We start from the raw sequence: 15,200 nt of genomic DNA, 5'->3' as shown, positions 1-15,200 counted from the left end.
GTGACAATTTCTCTTTGTGCTTGTCAGCTTACTTAGTGCTTGTGTATGTGAATTACAGGGTTTTTTCCCTGTAATATCAAGATGAAAGCAACTGTGCCTTCTTATCGCAGAAGATGCACAATATTGAATACCCTGTCCCCCGAATTTCCTTAATCTGCCTTTTTCCCATCACTGAGGTAAAGGGAAATCACGATGTTCTCCACCCCCCAGCTTCTTAAATTGATATAAACTGAACTTCCTAAACTGAAATTGACAGAAAAAATACAAAAACAAACTGAGGGTTAATAGTATTTGACAGTTTCTTATAGTCGATACCATCTAGCTTTCACATACCTGACTGATTTTGAGTTTACACAGGTTGAACCTCCATTTCCTGGCAAAGAGTTAACATGTCCAACAACCAACTTTGTTTTTTCAAAAGTAAGAGGGGATGACAGTGTCGCAACAGCAGTTTGGTTAAGGCCCCAAAAAGGCACAGCATACATAATTCACAATGACACCAACAATGAAAGTTGAGAGGTGACATCCACAGATTAAAAACAAACCAGTGAGACCAAGATAGTGTTTAAAGGCTGACACAATATTTGCTGTTTAAGACTCTAGTGGGCTACAAGAATTAAAAATTTAAAATGGCAAAATGGCTTCAAAAAGATTTGGCTTCGTTTGACCTCAGGGCTTGCCACAGGGAACCATGTTTGCCAACCAAATTGCAGTCCAGGCTGCCTGTTGCATCACTGCTAAACAAGAGGGAATGTCAACGGGTTAAAGTGGAAATAATATAATTTTCAGATTTGACAGCCTGCACACAAAGGGTCTCAGGAAAGGTCTCTATGCTTGGAAGAATCCCTTGGCAAATCTGTTAGGAGTTTTGAAAATAAATGATTGTTGCTGCAAATGTTGCATTGAAGTTAAAGAGGGCTGTATGGGCATGTGTATAAGTGTGCATGTGTGTGTATATGTGTGTGATGTTAATTGATGAATGTTATTGAGAGCTGCTTGTAGCACAGGGGGGATCATTACTGCTGGAGTGGAACAACTGCATTCACGCTGTTTGCTATGTCACACTCACACACACAGTTGCACTGAACCAGCACTCAAATGGAACACCAGTCTTGCTCTGTCTTGCACATTGACATGCAATGCACCCACTCAGCAGCACAAAAAAGGATAGAGGGTAATTAGACTATACTTAGAAAAAAAAAGACACACACTGAAATGTCTGTATGCTTTGCCTTTTTCCTGTTAAATGTAACACTTTGGAAAACTGTAAGACCCCCTTTTATTTGGTATTATGGGCACAAAAGATGCAATTATCCCAGATGAATTTCCCATCTTTGAGTCAATTTGAAGGGAGAGGGGAAAGCTGCTCAGTCACTTTAAGTTAAAGGATTTAGGTCATGCTTCAACTAACTGGTTGAAATCAAAATGGTAAGAATGAAATCCTGGCATGGATTATTAACTTAAATTCTATTCCTGAAAGACTGACACTTGACGCTTGACACTGGCTGAGGGTTGGGTTTCTCTATAAGTGAGCTTGTGTGTGTGTGGTGTTCGGGGAGGGGGGCATACAAGTATGCGTGGCTAACATTTTCTGTTGGTTTGGATGGATTCATGCATATTATTTTTCTTATCGATATGTGTGTATGTGTGGTTTTGTGTCTGCGTAAATTAGAGTGCATACATGTAGATTATTGCCAGACTTCATCCCGGGAATGCATCTCTCCTTGGATTCAGGCACGTATAAATACAAAAGACTGTGTGGGTGTTTCTCCGTGTTTCTCAGCGCATGGGAGGGGGAGTATGTGAGTAAATCAGCATGTGTTTATGCTTTCTGTCAAAGTGAGGTGATGTCTACGTCTCTTGTTGTGACGGCATATTACACAAGTGTCACTTTGGTAGCTGAATAGACAGGTGAGACTGCACAGAAGGCAGCTTCTTTTTTCCAACACACACAAATAGAATTGTATAAATCCCAATAGAATGATACTTTTACTTCAATTATTTCAGGATTAATTCAAAAACATTTCTATGATATTATTTTTAATACAAATTTTAAAGATAATGTGAACAATCGAAATTACCTAAGGTTGTTATACAACTCCTAAAATGAATTTAAAAAAAAAACATATTATTCTGAATCGATCCAATTTCAATAACAAAAATTCAAAATGTTTCCCCTTAACTGCACCTCATTAATGACTGTGACAATTTTTAGTACACAAAAAATTTAACACATACAGATAGTTATACCTCAAGTAGCCAGGGTTTGAGTTTGCGGTCCAGAATGATGTCAAAGCCCAGGACCTCAAAGCAGACACTGTCGCTCCCTGGTGGTTGGCCAGGGCGACACATGCGATAAGCATGGAGCACATGGGGCTCAGCCACTATTAATGTCTTCACAACCAGCTCCTAGCAGGGCAAACACGGAGGAGAGAGAATTACAAAGTATTAATGAGACAAATGCATATATTATTTCATTTGGTTGTTATTTGGTTTTGTTTATTTGCTTAGGCTTCATTTATATACAAAAAAAAACCTGAGCTTAACCTTTTAAATAGTAAGGCTTTTCTGAAGCTAGACACATTTTCACAGAAGACCTCTAACCAACATGACTGCAATCAACACAAAAAAATGAATGCTTTAAAATTCAGTCACATACAAACTAATGCAAATGTTGTTTTTCTTCCATCTGGGCAGGCTTCTGAGTCCCAACTTGTCTGCATTTGTTTGTCTACACATATATGGCTGGCTTCTACCTGCATGTCCACTACCACTAAGTAACTAGGGAAAATATGCTCACTGTGACACACTCACACAAACACACAAACTCACACACATATACACACAGTCTTTGTCTGTTTTCTCTGCACAAAGCTTTCCCGTCATCTGTCAAATCCCATGCAGTGTTGCTGGCCTGCAGATCGCCTAGACCAATGTGACTGCTGAGTGTAGGAGTGGGGAGCAGTGGTCTGACTCCAGCCTGATAAGGCAGAAACCCCTCTACTACCATTTTCTGTCCATGGGTCCTTCACAGTGATCCATCCATCTGTCCATCCATCCCCCCCATTCCAACCCCCAGGCCGCCCAGCACAAACACCTGCTCCCACTACTTCTGTTTGTGCCTGAAGTCCCATGCGTGGCTAACATTTGTTTGTTTGTATCTCTTTGTCCCTATCTCCCTCCCACTTTGTTATTTGCACCCACCACAAGCCGTTCCCTACATGCTCTATGTACGTGCACATGTAGCTAAAGTTTTAAGTTTCAACAAAAACTGTTTCATAAGACTAAATAAAGTGCCAAATATGAAAAAAATTTCTGCAGTACACTAAATTATTTGAAATTCAGACAAACAGCAATAATAGTTTAAATAGCTTTACTGGAGGACTTTTTTTCAGTTGAAATTGGCTATGGTTAGTCATCACAATTTCATCACAAGCGATTTAAACAAGCAGGATTCAGTAAGTAAAGTAAGTATAAATTTAGCTCGTAAAGATGATTTTAGACAATATTTCTAGTAGTAGATGCAGGGTATATTCAAGCACATACCCCACCTCTTATTTTATATATGTATATTAAAATCTAATGACAGTGCATACGTACAGTGCACAGTGCATATGTAAACAAATCACATTTTATTTTTATATATATATATACACACATACATACATCTCCTGCCACTTATCCTGCACTCAAGGTTGTGGGGGATGCTGGAGCTTATAGGACCACATACAAAGACAGACCTTGTTCACTCACTCGGGGCAATTTTCTCAATATTTTTCAATTAACCTGCTGCATGTTTTTGGATGGTGGGAGGAAACACGGAGAAAGCATACATCGACAGGCAAAACATGCAAACTCCACACAGAAAGTCCAGGGACCTTCATGCTGTGAGGCCAAAGCGCTAACCACTGAGCCACCATGCCGTCATATATATATACTGTATATATAGACTACTATACTACAACATATTAACATATTAACCAAAAGTCAGGTGCGTACCAAATATTTTTTTAACACTGAATATATGCATGTGTTTCTATAATAGGTAGATGCGCTGGCAGAGGATAATAGGCTATGGCACAGGCAAACATGCACTGATCGACAGAAGGGTGACAGGAAATTCTGCAGATGATGTGGAGAGTGGGGAACATGTAATTTTGTGCACGGTTTGAGTTGATTGCCAATGCTGTGGTACAGCTAATCAGAGTAACAAAAGGCATAGTACTGGGCTGGGACATGAAAAAATGTAAACATGTTGCTAACAAATTCCATCAACTGGAAGCAAGTACTTTTCAAAACCTTAAGTGTGTTTTTGTTATCTTTAGATGTCTAGATCATTCAATCAACTTTGGTGGTGGCCAGAGCAGCCATATTGTTTTAATATAGTAGCACTGGAAAATACCTAGACACTCGAACGGGCATGCGCAGTAACTTTTGGCCAGCCACCATATCAAATACCCCCCCCAGACAACATTTTTTTTGTTTTTTGCTTAGCTTAGCTTGGCTTAGCTTTTTTGGGGGGGGGGCAAAACCACTTTGGGAGGAAAGCCATATGAAATCTAAAAAAAGACCTGCATGGATATGAGTTTGTGAAATGAACAGTGCATGACAGATTTCTTGTTGCAAGACCATGATTGCACAAATCATGAGCAGAAAAATATTTTGTAATTAATTTCTGAGGAAAATAACCTTATAAATATGGCATAATTTTGTCTAAATGACTAAAACATTGCTTCTTAAATAATGGGGCCATGCCAGGAGAGGCGCGTGTGACCTCAGGGAACATGCTTATGGTGTAGTATTAGCTCTACGGTGTATGTTTTTTTTTTTACCGAGCATGCTCACACACAGCACAGAGCAGGAAATATGCAGTGCAGTGAACAAACCCTCAAGAGACACCTTGAAAAATATATAACAGGGATAATAAGAAAGGCAGTGAGAGACGAAGATAATGAGACAAACGGAAGTCCCCCGAAAGCTATGACGAGGAAATATGACGAAGCGTATGTAGGGCTTAGCTTCAGTGTGCCTATGGTGAGAGACGAAGAAAGGCCGGTGTGTTTACTGTGTCTAAAAATATTGGCAGCGGACAGCATGAAGCCAAATAAATGAATGCGTCACCTAAAAACGTAACACCCCTATTACGCTGATAAGCCGCTTGAGTTTTTTTCAGCAAAAACATGCCGAATATTGCCAGTGAGCACTGTGCCGTTAATCAATGATGAGGTTATAATTTTTTCCAAATTGATCTAAATCTCTTTTTTTCTTTTCTTTAATGTTAAGAAGGACACCATGTTGTGCAGAGGTATACATATAACAATTTTAGAGACAAATGATATTATGGTTCTGGCAGAGACAGGAGGGGGGCGCGAAATGTTTTCTTCTTCCTGGGGGGGAGTAACAGAAAACAAACGAGAAGCACTGCTCTAAAGTAATAATGATTATTAACCCAAAAAATCTAATTATGAATATTTAAAACAGTTAATGCTTGGACTATCAGTTTATAGCACTTGTCTTGTAGTATGTATCTTGACATTAAACAATACTTGAATATTTATTTATGGATGAAAACTTTTTGTTATAGTGTATTATTTTATTACTATCAAACTATGATTCAAGAGAATCTTGGCCGACATCATTTTAATTACAATGTCAACTGTCTAGGGTATTGGGGTTGCTTGTTTTTGTTTATTTCCAAAGCACTAATTAGCCAACCAAACAAAATTATGTCACTAATAGGTGTAGGGAAGGTAGGACAGAAGCTAATATTCACTACATAGTCACTTTTATTTTTAAAACTTTTTTATGTAAATTATAAGGAACCACTGCTCTGTTTACTTTACTTGTACGCATCAATGTGTTTACAGTTCTTAATAGGCACAAAGCTTGGTAACATTGGGAGTTGTGCCAGATAGGGAGAACTAACCCTCCAGGAATTATGTTTTTACAAGGCTGTTCTGGAAGTTAAACAAAATTCTAAAGCGGACTGAGCTACAATCATAACAAATCATATCAACTATTTTCTGGTTCACTTGTGTGTTTTATGTGCAGTTTGTGTTTGTTAACTGCCACTACTATGTATTTGTGAAACACACTCACAGATTACCCTAAACAGATGTATAAATGTGTGGTATGAATTTGTAGCACATCTTTTTTCAGGCCACACTTCCTTGCCGTTGTGTAAAAAAACGCATCTGTTGAAATACATCAACATGGAGCTGTGAGTATGTTTGTGTTTGTATTTAGGAACACCACCCACGTACAGAGACATCTCCCCAAAACTTGGCCACATCGTAGTCGTTTGTGTGCAGGAACTGTGTAAACCAGCTGATGGATCTCTTGCTGCCCTTGTCCACTGTTTCATCCCGCTCAAAGTTCTCATTGTGTTTGTTGACAGAGTAATTGGTTAGATGCATGTAGAGCTGACTCTATGGAAAAAAGGATGACACAATGAAATTGGTTCTTGATCCTTCTCAGTTTAACTTCATGACATCGGTCTTATGCAGAAATCCATACATAATAGATACAAATACATTGCATTTAAAAAATGTAAAAGGCACATATTCTTTATTGCCACAATCTGAATTGATAGCAAAAAGCCCAGCCCTGTTTCTTCCTTTTTGTCTAGGGTAAGCACCTTCAAGCCTCTGACACAATACATCCTCGTCCTAACCAAAAGGTAATAACAATGTGACTGCAGGCCACTTCACCATCTGATGGCTGTGTGAGAGCCATTTTCTGGGGGGTTGACCATCCATCCTTATGGCAGGAATCACTTTATCTTGTCACATATAGTGTAAGATGAACCACACTTTTGTTACAAGGGGTCATCCGTGTGCCTATGTATGGAAAAGTTAATGTGTAGATAAGCATTGTGATGAATGAACGGATGTGTGTGCTTGCGTATATGCCTGCATGCGCACACATCCCATCTTCTCTGACAGCAAGATTTCCAGCGGGCAGAGAACCAGAGGGCAAAATTGGCCTGATTCTTCTTACAGGGAAACAGTTCGTGTGTATAAACAATAGTGTTTATTTTGCTTGATTATTTAAGTGAATATAGAGAAAGAGGGTGTTCTAAACTGTTCTTTTGAATTCCTGTATCTAGGTCTATCATGAGCTCATGAGTAAATCATGCTGTTGGCAGCATTTGTATTTTTTATATAGTACAGAGTTTTATTGGTTTTTTTTTAGTATGATTCTGTCGCTTTCTCTCTCTCTCTCTGCGTGTATTTATATATTTACATGTACATATATATATCACCACTTTATGCAGAGACAAAATAGGTACACTGTACCATAAGGGCCAGTATCTATACTTTCCAGTTTGTTTGACTCACCAGGTTGGCATCACTGGGTGCATGGTACTTCTCTGTGCCCATGCGTACGAGGCCATCATTGTAGAGGAAAATGCGAAGTGGGTCACAGGAAGTGACAAGAATATAAATGCGTAGATCAAACTTGTAGCCTTCCATCAGGAAGGGTTTGTCCAAGTACTCCTGTACGATAAAGTGCTCCTGGGCTGGCAGCTTCTCACAGTTACGGATAAGCGAGATCCTGAATGGACAGAAACTTTATTAATCCTCAAGGGGGAAATTGGAGTGTCGTCAGCAGCATAATAAAATATAGCATAGTAAAGACAAAAAGTTAATTGAAAAAATGATAGATGGGACATAGAAGGGACCATGAATGAGACTAATTACACTTACAGTGTCTTTGTATGTGTTGAGCACAAGAATAAGCCAAACAGCACACCGATTTTGAAGGTTTCGGATCAATATAAAAAGCAAAATTTGCGTTGTTATTATTCCATCATTATTTAGTTACAATACTGGATAATGTCACTTGACCTCAAAGAAGCTCTATTTATCCAAAACCAACTACAAGACAAAATCTCAGTCAGGTGCTAGAGTCTGTGACGAACTGATGTCTCAGCAGTCAGTCTACAATTCAGTTCAACCTTTCAAGTTTATAAATATGCCTTAGGAAGCTTTTGCTGTTTCTCAGAGTATATCAATCTCCTGAGCTCACTACTTTCTCCTTCCAACGGTTATTTTATTGGCAAACTTATCTCCACATCTGAACAGAAAAACAAAGGGAGTTAATTGCAGTCTGTGCAACAATATGAGAGGCCCTCCTAAAAGGCAGACAACAAGCTGAATGATGAGGACAGGGTTAACAGTATTAGTTAGTTAGTCGAGACAGAGTAGGTGAGAAGAAGACAACATGATTGATGAGCTGAGGCGTTAGATAATCACAGCCCACTCTCCCCTGCCTATTTAATTTGCCACCAGAGGGGATCTTGCCTTCTTGAGCTCTGCGTACACTTTTATTTTGTCTCTTTTATAACAAGCCTCGCTTCATACACATACAATAACTTAATTTACCGTGCCAACCGCAAAATAAATTATGGGGGTAGATATAACTTAATTTCCTGCCGCGTCACAACAAGCGGAAAATATAGAAAAAAAATCTAATCTTCTGGGCCTCGCATTCTTGAGGGCTAGAGCTAAACTCATCATCTTTCATATTCCTAATGTATTGCAATAATTCAGCCTTAGCTGCTTTTTATTCTTCAATAAATAAGGGCTTAGTGTAGCGTGGAGTAATAGGTAATGCCGCCATTGTAGTAGAAAGGACAAATTTGAAGGGAAATAAAGGAGGTGGTGAAGTACATTTAACTATTTATATTTCATTATCCCAATCTATTGGTTCAAGTGATGAAAGTATTTTTTATTTTAATATGAAATTCATGCATTATTTTGTTTTTTTCAGGTAATCAACAGTTTAGAAAAGGAAAATACGATTCAACAGTGCATGTACCTTTGATTATTTGGAATGTGCACAGTCAAAACTTGTGTTCGCTCTAAGCTTTTAAATGTATCTTTTAAAACAGAACATTGTGAAAACAACCATATTTACTACAAACTGATTTTCAATTTATTGTAACCATGTCTACCTGACTCGGACTTCCAAACAAGTTAAATCGAACACATCAAAATTCAGTTTGAAATGTCAGATGTTGGATTTGTGTCAGAGCAGATATGTCTGACAACAAAAAAATCTCATGTCAAAACTCAAGTTTGCTCCCAAGGTTGCCCATTGATTCTTGGGAGGAAAGATTGAATGCAGAAGCTTCATTAAGAGAAAATCATACAAATACGACAAAGATTTTCTGTCTATGAACAAATCCTTCGGTGATTTCATTTTGGTCTGCTCAACCAAATAATTATGTTCCAAATTAATATTAGAAAAATAATCATAATGATATTAATAATAGAGTAAAAAATGAACTTTATCCTGATTTTCAACTATACATAATGATTTCAAGCGTCAGAATAGTAAAAAGATACCATGAATGACAGCATCATGTTTGCAGTCCCAGAACTCATCTCTGGGACTGCAAACATGAAAAATTGATTCACTTCCACAGTCTGCCCATCTTTTTGATGAGGAGATATTTAGAAACAGATTCCCAACAGCAGCCATTTTGGTCTAACTTGTCTTTGCTCTTAGCACCTCATAAAGGATCAAATACTCACACGCATAGACACTGAGGGAAGACATTATCATAACTGCTATGGACTGGCAGTGTGTTTTGTCATGATAATCCCTAATTTATGTTGAGTGCAACCAACCAGGTCAACGTGAGATCCTGACTCCTTATTTCCTCACTATATTGCCATTGAGCTTGAAGGACATTCCAGTATTTCAAAATCAGAGGCATGGTGTGTAATATATCTGCATTTCCATCTAGAGAAAGCAGCTTTGTTGGCATTTCTGTGCCAATTTGGCTGCTAAATGCTGTGTCTCCTTACTCCATCTTTATGTGTTTTCATACTGATATCTGAGAATAACAGTAGCACAATATGGTTTATCTCTTAGATTAAACAGGCAGCTCCAAAGCAATATTCCTAATTTGACCTACCCATGGCCCATGGCTCCATTAGCAGGTTTGACAATAAATGTCTTCTGCTTGCGTTTCCTACGCAGCTCCTTGACATAGTTTTGGAATTGGGTATACTCTGCAGGAAATATCCAGGTTTTGGGTATGAAGCTATACTCTTGTGGCTGGCACTTAATCATCCTGCAAGGACAAAGCATGAGTTTGTAGAAGTACAGTGATCAAACTTGTGCAAAAGCTTGTATTTTTCATATTGTAACATTTCATAAGATGAATTTCTTTTTGTACCTCCGACTTGAAGAATGAGATTTAGAAATGAACGAGTGCATCTACAAACCAACTATCAACAAACCTACTACAGAGAAAGAGGAAGCTTACTTGGACATGTTTCTTGCTAGGCAGTCTTTCCGGCAAATTTCACCCATACCAGGAAAATGGTTAATTCTCTGCAGAGGGACAGACAGACACAATAATGTTGTTAAGGCCATTACACCACTCAATTCCACCCCTACCCCTTCATAAAAATGAGCACATTAAAGGCAGCAACCTGAAGTGAGCTCGCAATGTTCTGACATTTATGCCCAATTACAAACTCAAAACAAAAAGGTGACACTGAGACCTTTCTCAACCCTTATTTAGTTTACCATGTTTTTATACTTTAAAGGGGAAGTGGAAGGAAGGAATAGGCGAGAAAAAAAAAAAGATCAATCTCAACTCTGAGGGGCTGAGGTAATTGGTTCTGCATCACAAGTTACTGCCAGTGACAGCTGAATGAATCGCTTTGAATGCACCGAAAGGGGAGTAGAAGGTAAAGGAAAATCTCTGGGTTTGCTATATTCTTTGACCAAATGAGCCTGAACAGAAGGCTTAATTAGGTTCGTATGAACGGAAACTTGACGGCAAACTCTCACAGTATATCGGTAAGGAGAAACAATTAAAGACATGAAAAGTGAAAAAACAAGAATGCAGAGTGTAAAAGAGAACCATGATTATTATCCAGATGAGATCGGGGTAATTAGGGGTTCCAAAAAGATTACACAATTATGCCAAAGGCCCTAGATGAGATCTTGTGAGAGGAAATCAAACCCAATTGTTGAGGGAGTTCTACTTTTCTTCTGAGAAATTATATCCTGTAACACCACAGTACACAAAGGAGCAAGTGAAAACAGTTCAAAGCAAATCACTCATACTACTGTAACTGAAGAATTAGCCCTATTACTAGAACTGAAAATATATGTAATATGTAATATTCAAAGTACTTAGATGAACTCTTTGTGGCCTTATTCTAACAACCTATACTCCCTCTGACTAGCTCGATCATTAGTGCCCATTCTAATCAAATAGGCTGTTGGAAAGATGGATGGCCATTGCTAGGAGTTGAGAGGTAAAAGCCAAGCACACTTAGCTGTATCGGGAGGTCAACCAAAGGTAAGATCACTCTCAAGACTAGACACAAATCACAGAGCAATGCTTATTGTCCAAGTCCATCTTTCCAACATCACTAGTGACATCTGAAACTGCTCAACCAGGTCCTGATGTTCACAACATGTCAGTCTATCGATCATTGTATTCGTCTGTCTACAAACTTTGTGTTTCCCTCTTTCCCTGTCCACCCTTCTCTCTTATTTAATTCAGTTCTTGAGGAAAGCTTCCTAGGAGCCATTATTTTTGATCCCATTTTTTTCTCTCTTCATTTAGACAATTACTATACTTTGAACTATGCTTTTGCACTTGTTTAAGTTGTATTAAAAACTGATGCAGATCAAATTATTTATCCATTTCATTTTCATTATACTACTTTTCCCATCCCCTTATCCCTATTCCCTATTACCTTTTCAGTTGCAGATTTTATATTTTAAGATTCAAATCAAATTTTTACTATTTCGCATGAAAAATTTTCTGTTTCAAACTTTGTTGTGCTTTCAGCTGCTATCCACACTCATTGAACTATGATCTGGGCCTGGTGGCATGGCATCAACTGAGAGGCGCATGTAATTATGGACTGAGGGCCTTTCTACATCATACTGTTTTCAGATAACAGGTACCTTGATCACCTTGACACAACTTTGTATACACAGTATGAATGAATAAAAACGCTGACACCAGTGAAAAAGCTCCCCTTAGCAAACTATACGATGCTGCCGATATCATAAAAACAATAATATATGTTTTTATTATATCTGATTATCTGATCAGCAATGATAAAGCAATGATAAATTTTAAAATTTGCAATTGGAAAAAACACACACTTAAAACGTTTGCATAATGTTATTAATCATATAATTACAATGCAGATATATCCACATTGCCTTCTACCCAATTAAAGCCTTTTCAAAGGGTTTGTTCGGTTAACATGAGAGTTAAAACATATCATATAAATGCTTTGAGCTGTAATAAGCACTAGGCATCTCCAGAAAAATTGTGTCATGTTTATCCAAGTCTAAGCAAAGAAGTATCTGAATAAAAGGATTTTAGCTTTCGTTGGGGGAAAAAAAAAATCTCTGAGCACTGGAGGGTTTAAGTAGCAGTTGTGCTTCTTTCATCCTTAAAATCACTTTCTTCTGGGGCACTGTACTGTTTCATTTCAACAAAATCTCTTTCACCCTTTTCTCTGAGGAATCCTTGGGGAAATCCCACCTCCCATTACACACTATTGATACTGTAGCACTAGTGCAGACAAGTTATGTTTTTTCTCCTTTTTTAAGTCTGCTAAACAAAAATGGTGTGTTTCAAAGAAAATCCTACAGTTGCATACTTTCACAAAGGACTCACCAGGGAGCTATTCACTATTACGGTCACTGACATTTTTACTGAAGTGCAGAGGTTAAATTCCTTATTTTCTCTTCTTTTCTGACTGCTGAATAAGAAATTCCTTAAACAGAGGTTGATGGTATCGTACAGGATTCTTCATATCTACCTGATAATTTCTGAGCTCAGCAATTTTCTCATGCTGCACAGCCGAGTCATTCCAGATGAGATTGGCGGTCTCGTCCTCATCTCGGGTCTTGATAAAGGCCATCTCATTGATGACAATACGAACTGTTTAGAGAAAAAGAGTTGTATTGCACTGAAATGATGAAAAACAACACAAATACACATTTCTGACAACAAACCAAATGTTTCAAGGAAAACAGATTTGCTACAATAATGATGTTTAATAATTTTAATGATGGATGCCAGAATCAAACATTAAATATTTCAATTTGACAGGATACTGTTCCCTGCTTTCATTTTGTCTTTCTAATACAATGAAGACAAATGACAGTAACAGTTAATAGATTGAAAGCACTTCACAACATTTAGCATTAATGAAAATATTGCAGAGCAAACAATCTTTATTCCCATTTTCAGAGTGATAAATCTATTGTCTGCATTCAAATGCCACAAGAAAATGCAGTTTGAGTGATAGGTAGCAGGCCTGTTAGGTCATTAATCCAAAAACTATTCACTTTACAACGAGTAAGGAGTAATTCAAACGCTCAAATGAAATAAGGTATTAATTAATTTCACAGAAAAGTTTTATATCCATCCGTCCATCCATTTTGCCCTGCTGATGGAGCAGGGGCTCGACTCCGAGCTGTCCCCAGATGACCAAACTTCTCACCCTATCTCTAAGGGAGAGTCTGACCACCCTGCAGAGAAAACTAATTTCAGCCGTTTGTGACCAATGTTGAATAATTGTACTTGAAAGGGAGTGGAGTGAATTAATCTTTTTAAGTTGGTGGAGACTTCTGATGTTTTCATAACTAAAACATCTCAGCAGGCTTATGCTTACATTTATCAGTTGGGTCTGCAAGTGCAAGGTAATAGTCAATCTACTCTTACACTTTTAAAAAGACACCCAGAGGAACAGAATTTTTATCCTCTGCTCCATGGGTGTATCAAATGTTTCCACCGTACCATCGTTGACCTTAAACCTCTATCTGTAATTACCTGAAACAAAAACAGAAGAGCGAAACAACATAGGAACAAAAATGCCTCATCCATCTGCTTCTGAGTTTTAATTTGTCCTCAAATTAGCCTTGCACTAGCCTCAAAATGGCCACTGTGAGGGTCTCATCACAGTCAGCAAACTGACTCACAATTTGCCTTCCATGAACATACAGGATCACGCCACCCCCAAACTTCTTACAGCTGCTGACTCCGTAGTTTAATTGGTTGAAGTTCACCCCTGAGGGCTCTGTTGCCACACAATATACCAATGATGCAAAAAGTGCCTCCAAAGCTCTTTTAGGACTAAAAAAAACATCAACAAAAAAACTGCAAACTAGATTACCTTAACGATTTGCTTATTTATGCATTCAGTTACAAGTTACGAATAATTTCTCTGGACAAAACAACTGGATTTGATTTTTAAAATGGTGACAAACAATCGCCTCCATCAAACAGTTTTCCAAAGCAAAATTTTTCAGACACAATCTGCTTGGAATTGCAAACTTAGACGAGTAAGATGCCAAAACTGAGCACTTGCACTAGACACCTTTTCAGAATTTATATGACTATTACTCTACGGTAATCAAAAAGTAACTGGATTTGATGTGCCTTTATTCTAAGGGACACTCAATACTCATTACTGCACTTATTACAGTGAATTAAGTCATTGTAAGAGTGCTTCTCTCAAGCCTGTGTAAGTCATACCCGTTGACATCAACAACATGAAACACAAAGGTCTCATTGCAATCTCAAAAATCATTTTTAAAGAGATATTCCTATGATCAAATCCGCAGTTGTAACACATTTATACATTGATGCTGGGATGATGAGTAGTAAGAATTAGTTGTTAGTTATCATACCAATCTCATATTTGGTGCCAGCAACATTGGCTGTGATAGTGCTCTTCTTCTTTTTGGTGTGTACTTTCCTCTTTCCACTGCTCTGGTAGGAGCCCAAAGAAGACCTGTTCACGGGGGATGCTCCTTGATCTTCTGGATGAGGAAACGAGACACATTAGAATAACCTTTTATCAGACCCCTTATACCAAAGCATGTCCCTCTTGAACACTGTGTGTGTGTGTGTGTGTGTGTGTGTGGGTGTCGGGGGGTGTGTGGGGGGTGTGTATATATACATATATATATATATATATATATATATATATATATATATATACATATACACACACCCACATACATATGTATGAAATTTTTATCTTTTTGGTATTATTTTTTTAAGCTATTGTTTAAAAGAAATCCTAAACTGTAATTCAATACAGTTTGGTCTTCAATTGCATAACCAAACACCTAATAATGAATGCAGAAACATGGGAAATAAAGATAATATAATTGAGAACTAAAGGGTT

The 15,200-nt window shown here is 37.9% G+C and overlaps 1 protein-coding gene across 8 annotated transcripts in view; it reads right to left on the bottom strand.

The window, feature by feature from the left end:
• The window catches only part of ttll7 (tubulin tyrosine ligase-like family, member 7), a 66,012-nt gene that overhangs the window by 43,813 nt on the left and 6,999 nt on the right, over nt 1-15,200 (bottom strand). For all 8 annotated transcript variants that reach the window (XM_086162210.1, XM_086162211.1, XM_086162212.1 and 5 more), the window contains exons 3-9: nt 14,698-14,829; nt 12,822-12,943; nt 10,283-10,350; nt 9,929-10,087; nt 7,341-7,557; nt 6,264-6,428; nt 2,251-2,409 (exon numbers count right to left, since the gene is read on the bottom strand). In XM_086162210.1, the coding sequence (XP_086018336.1) occupies nt 2,251-2,409; nt 6,264-6,428; nt 7,341-7,557; nt 9,929-10,087; nt 10,283-10,350; nt 12,822-12,943; nt 14,698-14,829 (1,022 nt within the window). The remainder of the gene's footprint in view (nt 1-2,250; nt 2,410-6,263; nt 6,429-7,340; nt 7,558-9,928; nt 10,088-10,282; nt 10,351-12,821; nt 12,944-14,697; nt 14,830-15,200) is intronic.

This window comes from Fistularia commersonii, chromosome 16, assembly GCF_037954325.1.
Source record: "Fistularia commersonii isolate RoL2024-O1a breed Wild chromosome 16, RoL_Fcom_v1.0, whole genome shotgun sequence".
Classification (NCBI taxonomy): Eukaryota; Metazoa; Chordata; class Actinopteri; order Syngnathiformes; family Fistulariidae; genus Fistularia; species Fistularia commersonii.
Note: the sequence above shows the minus strand (reverse complement) of the source record. Positions and strands in the feature narration are given on the sequence as shown.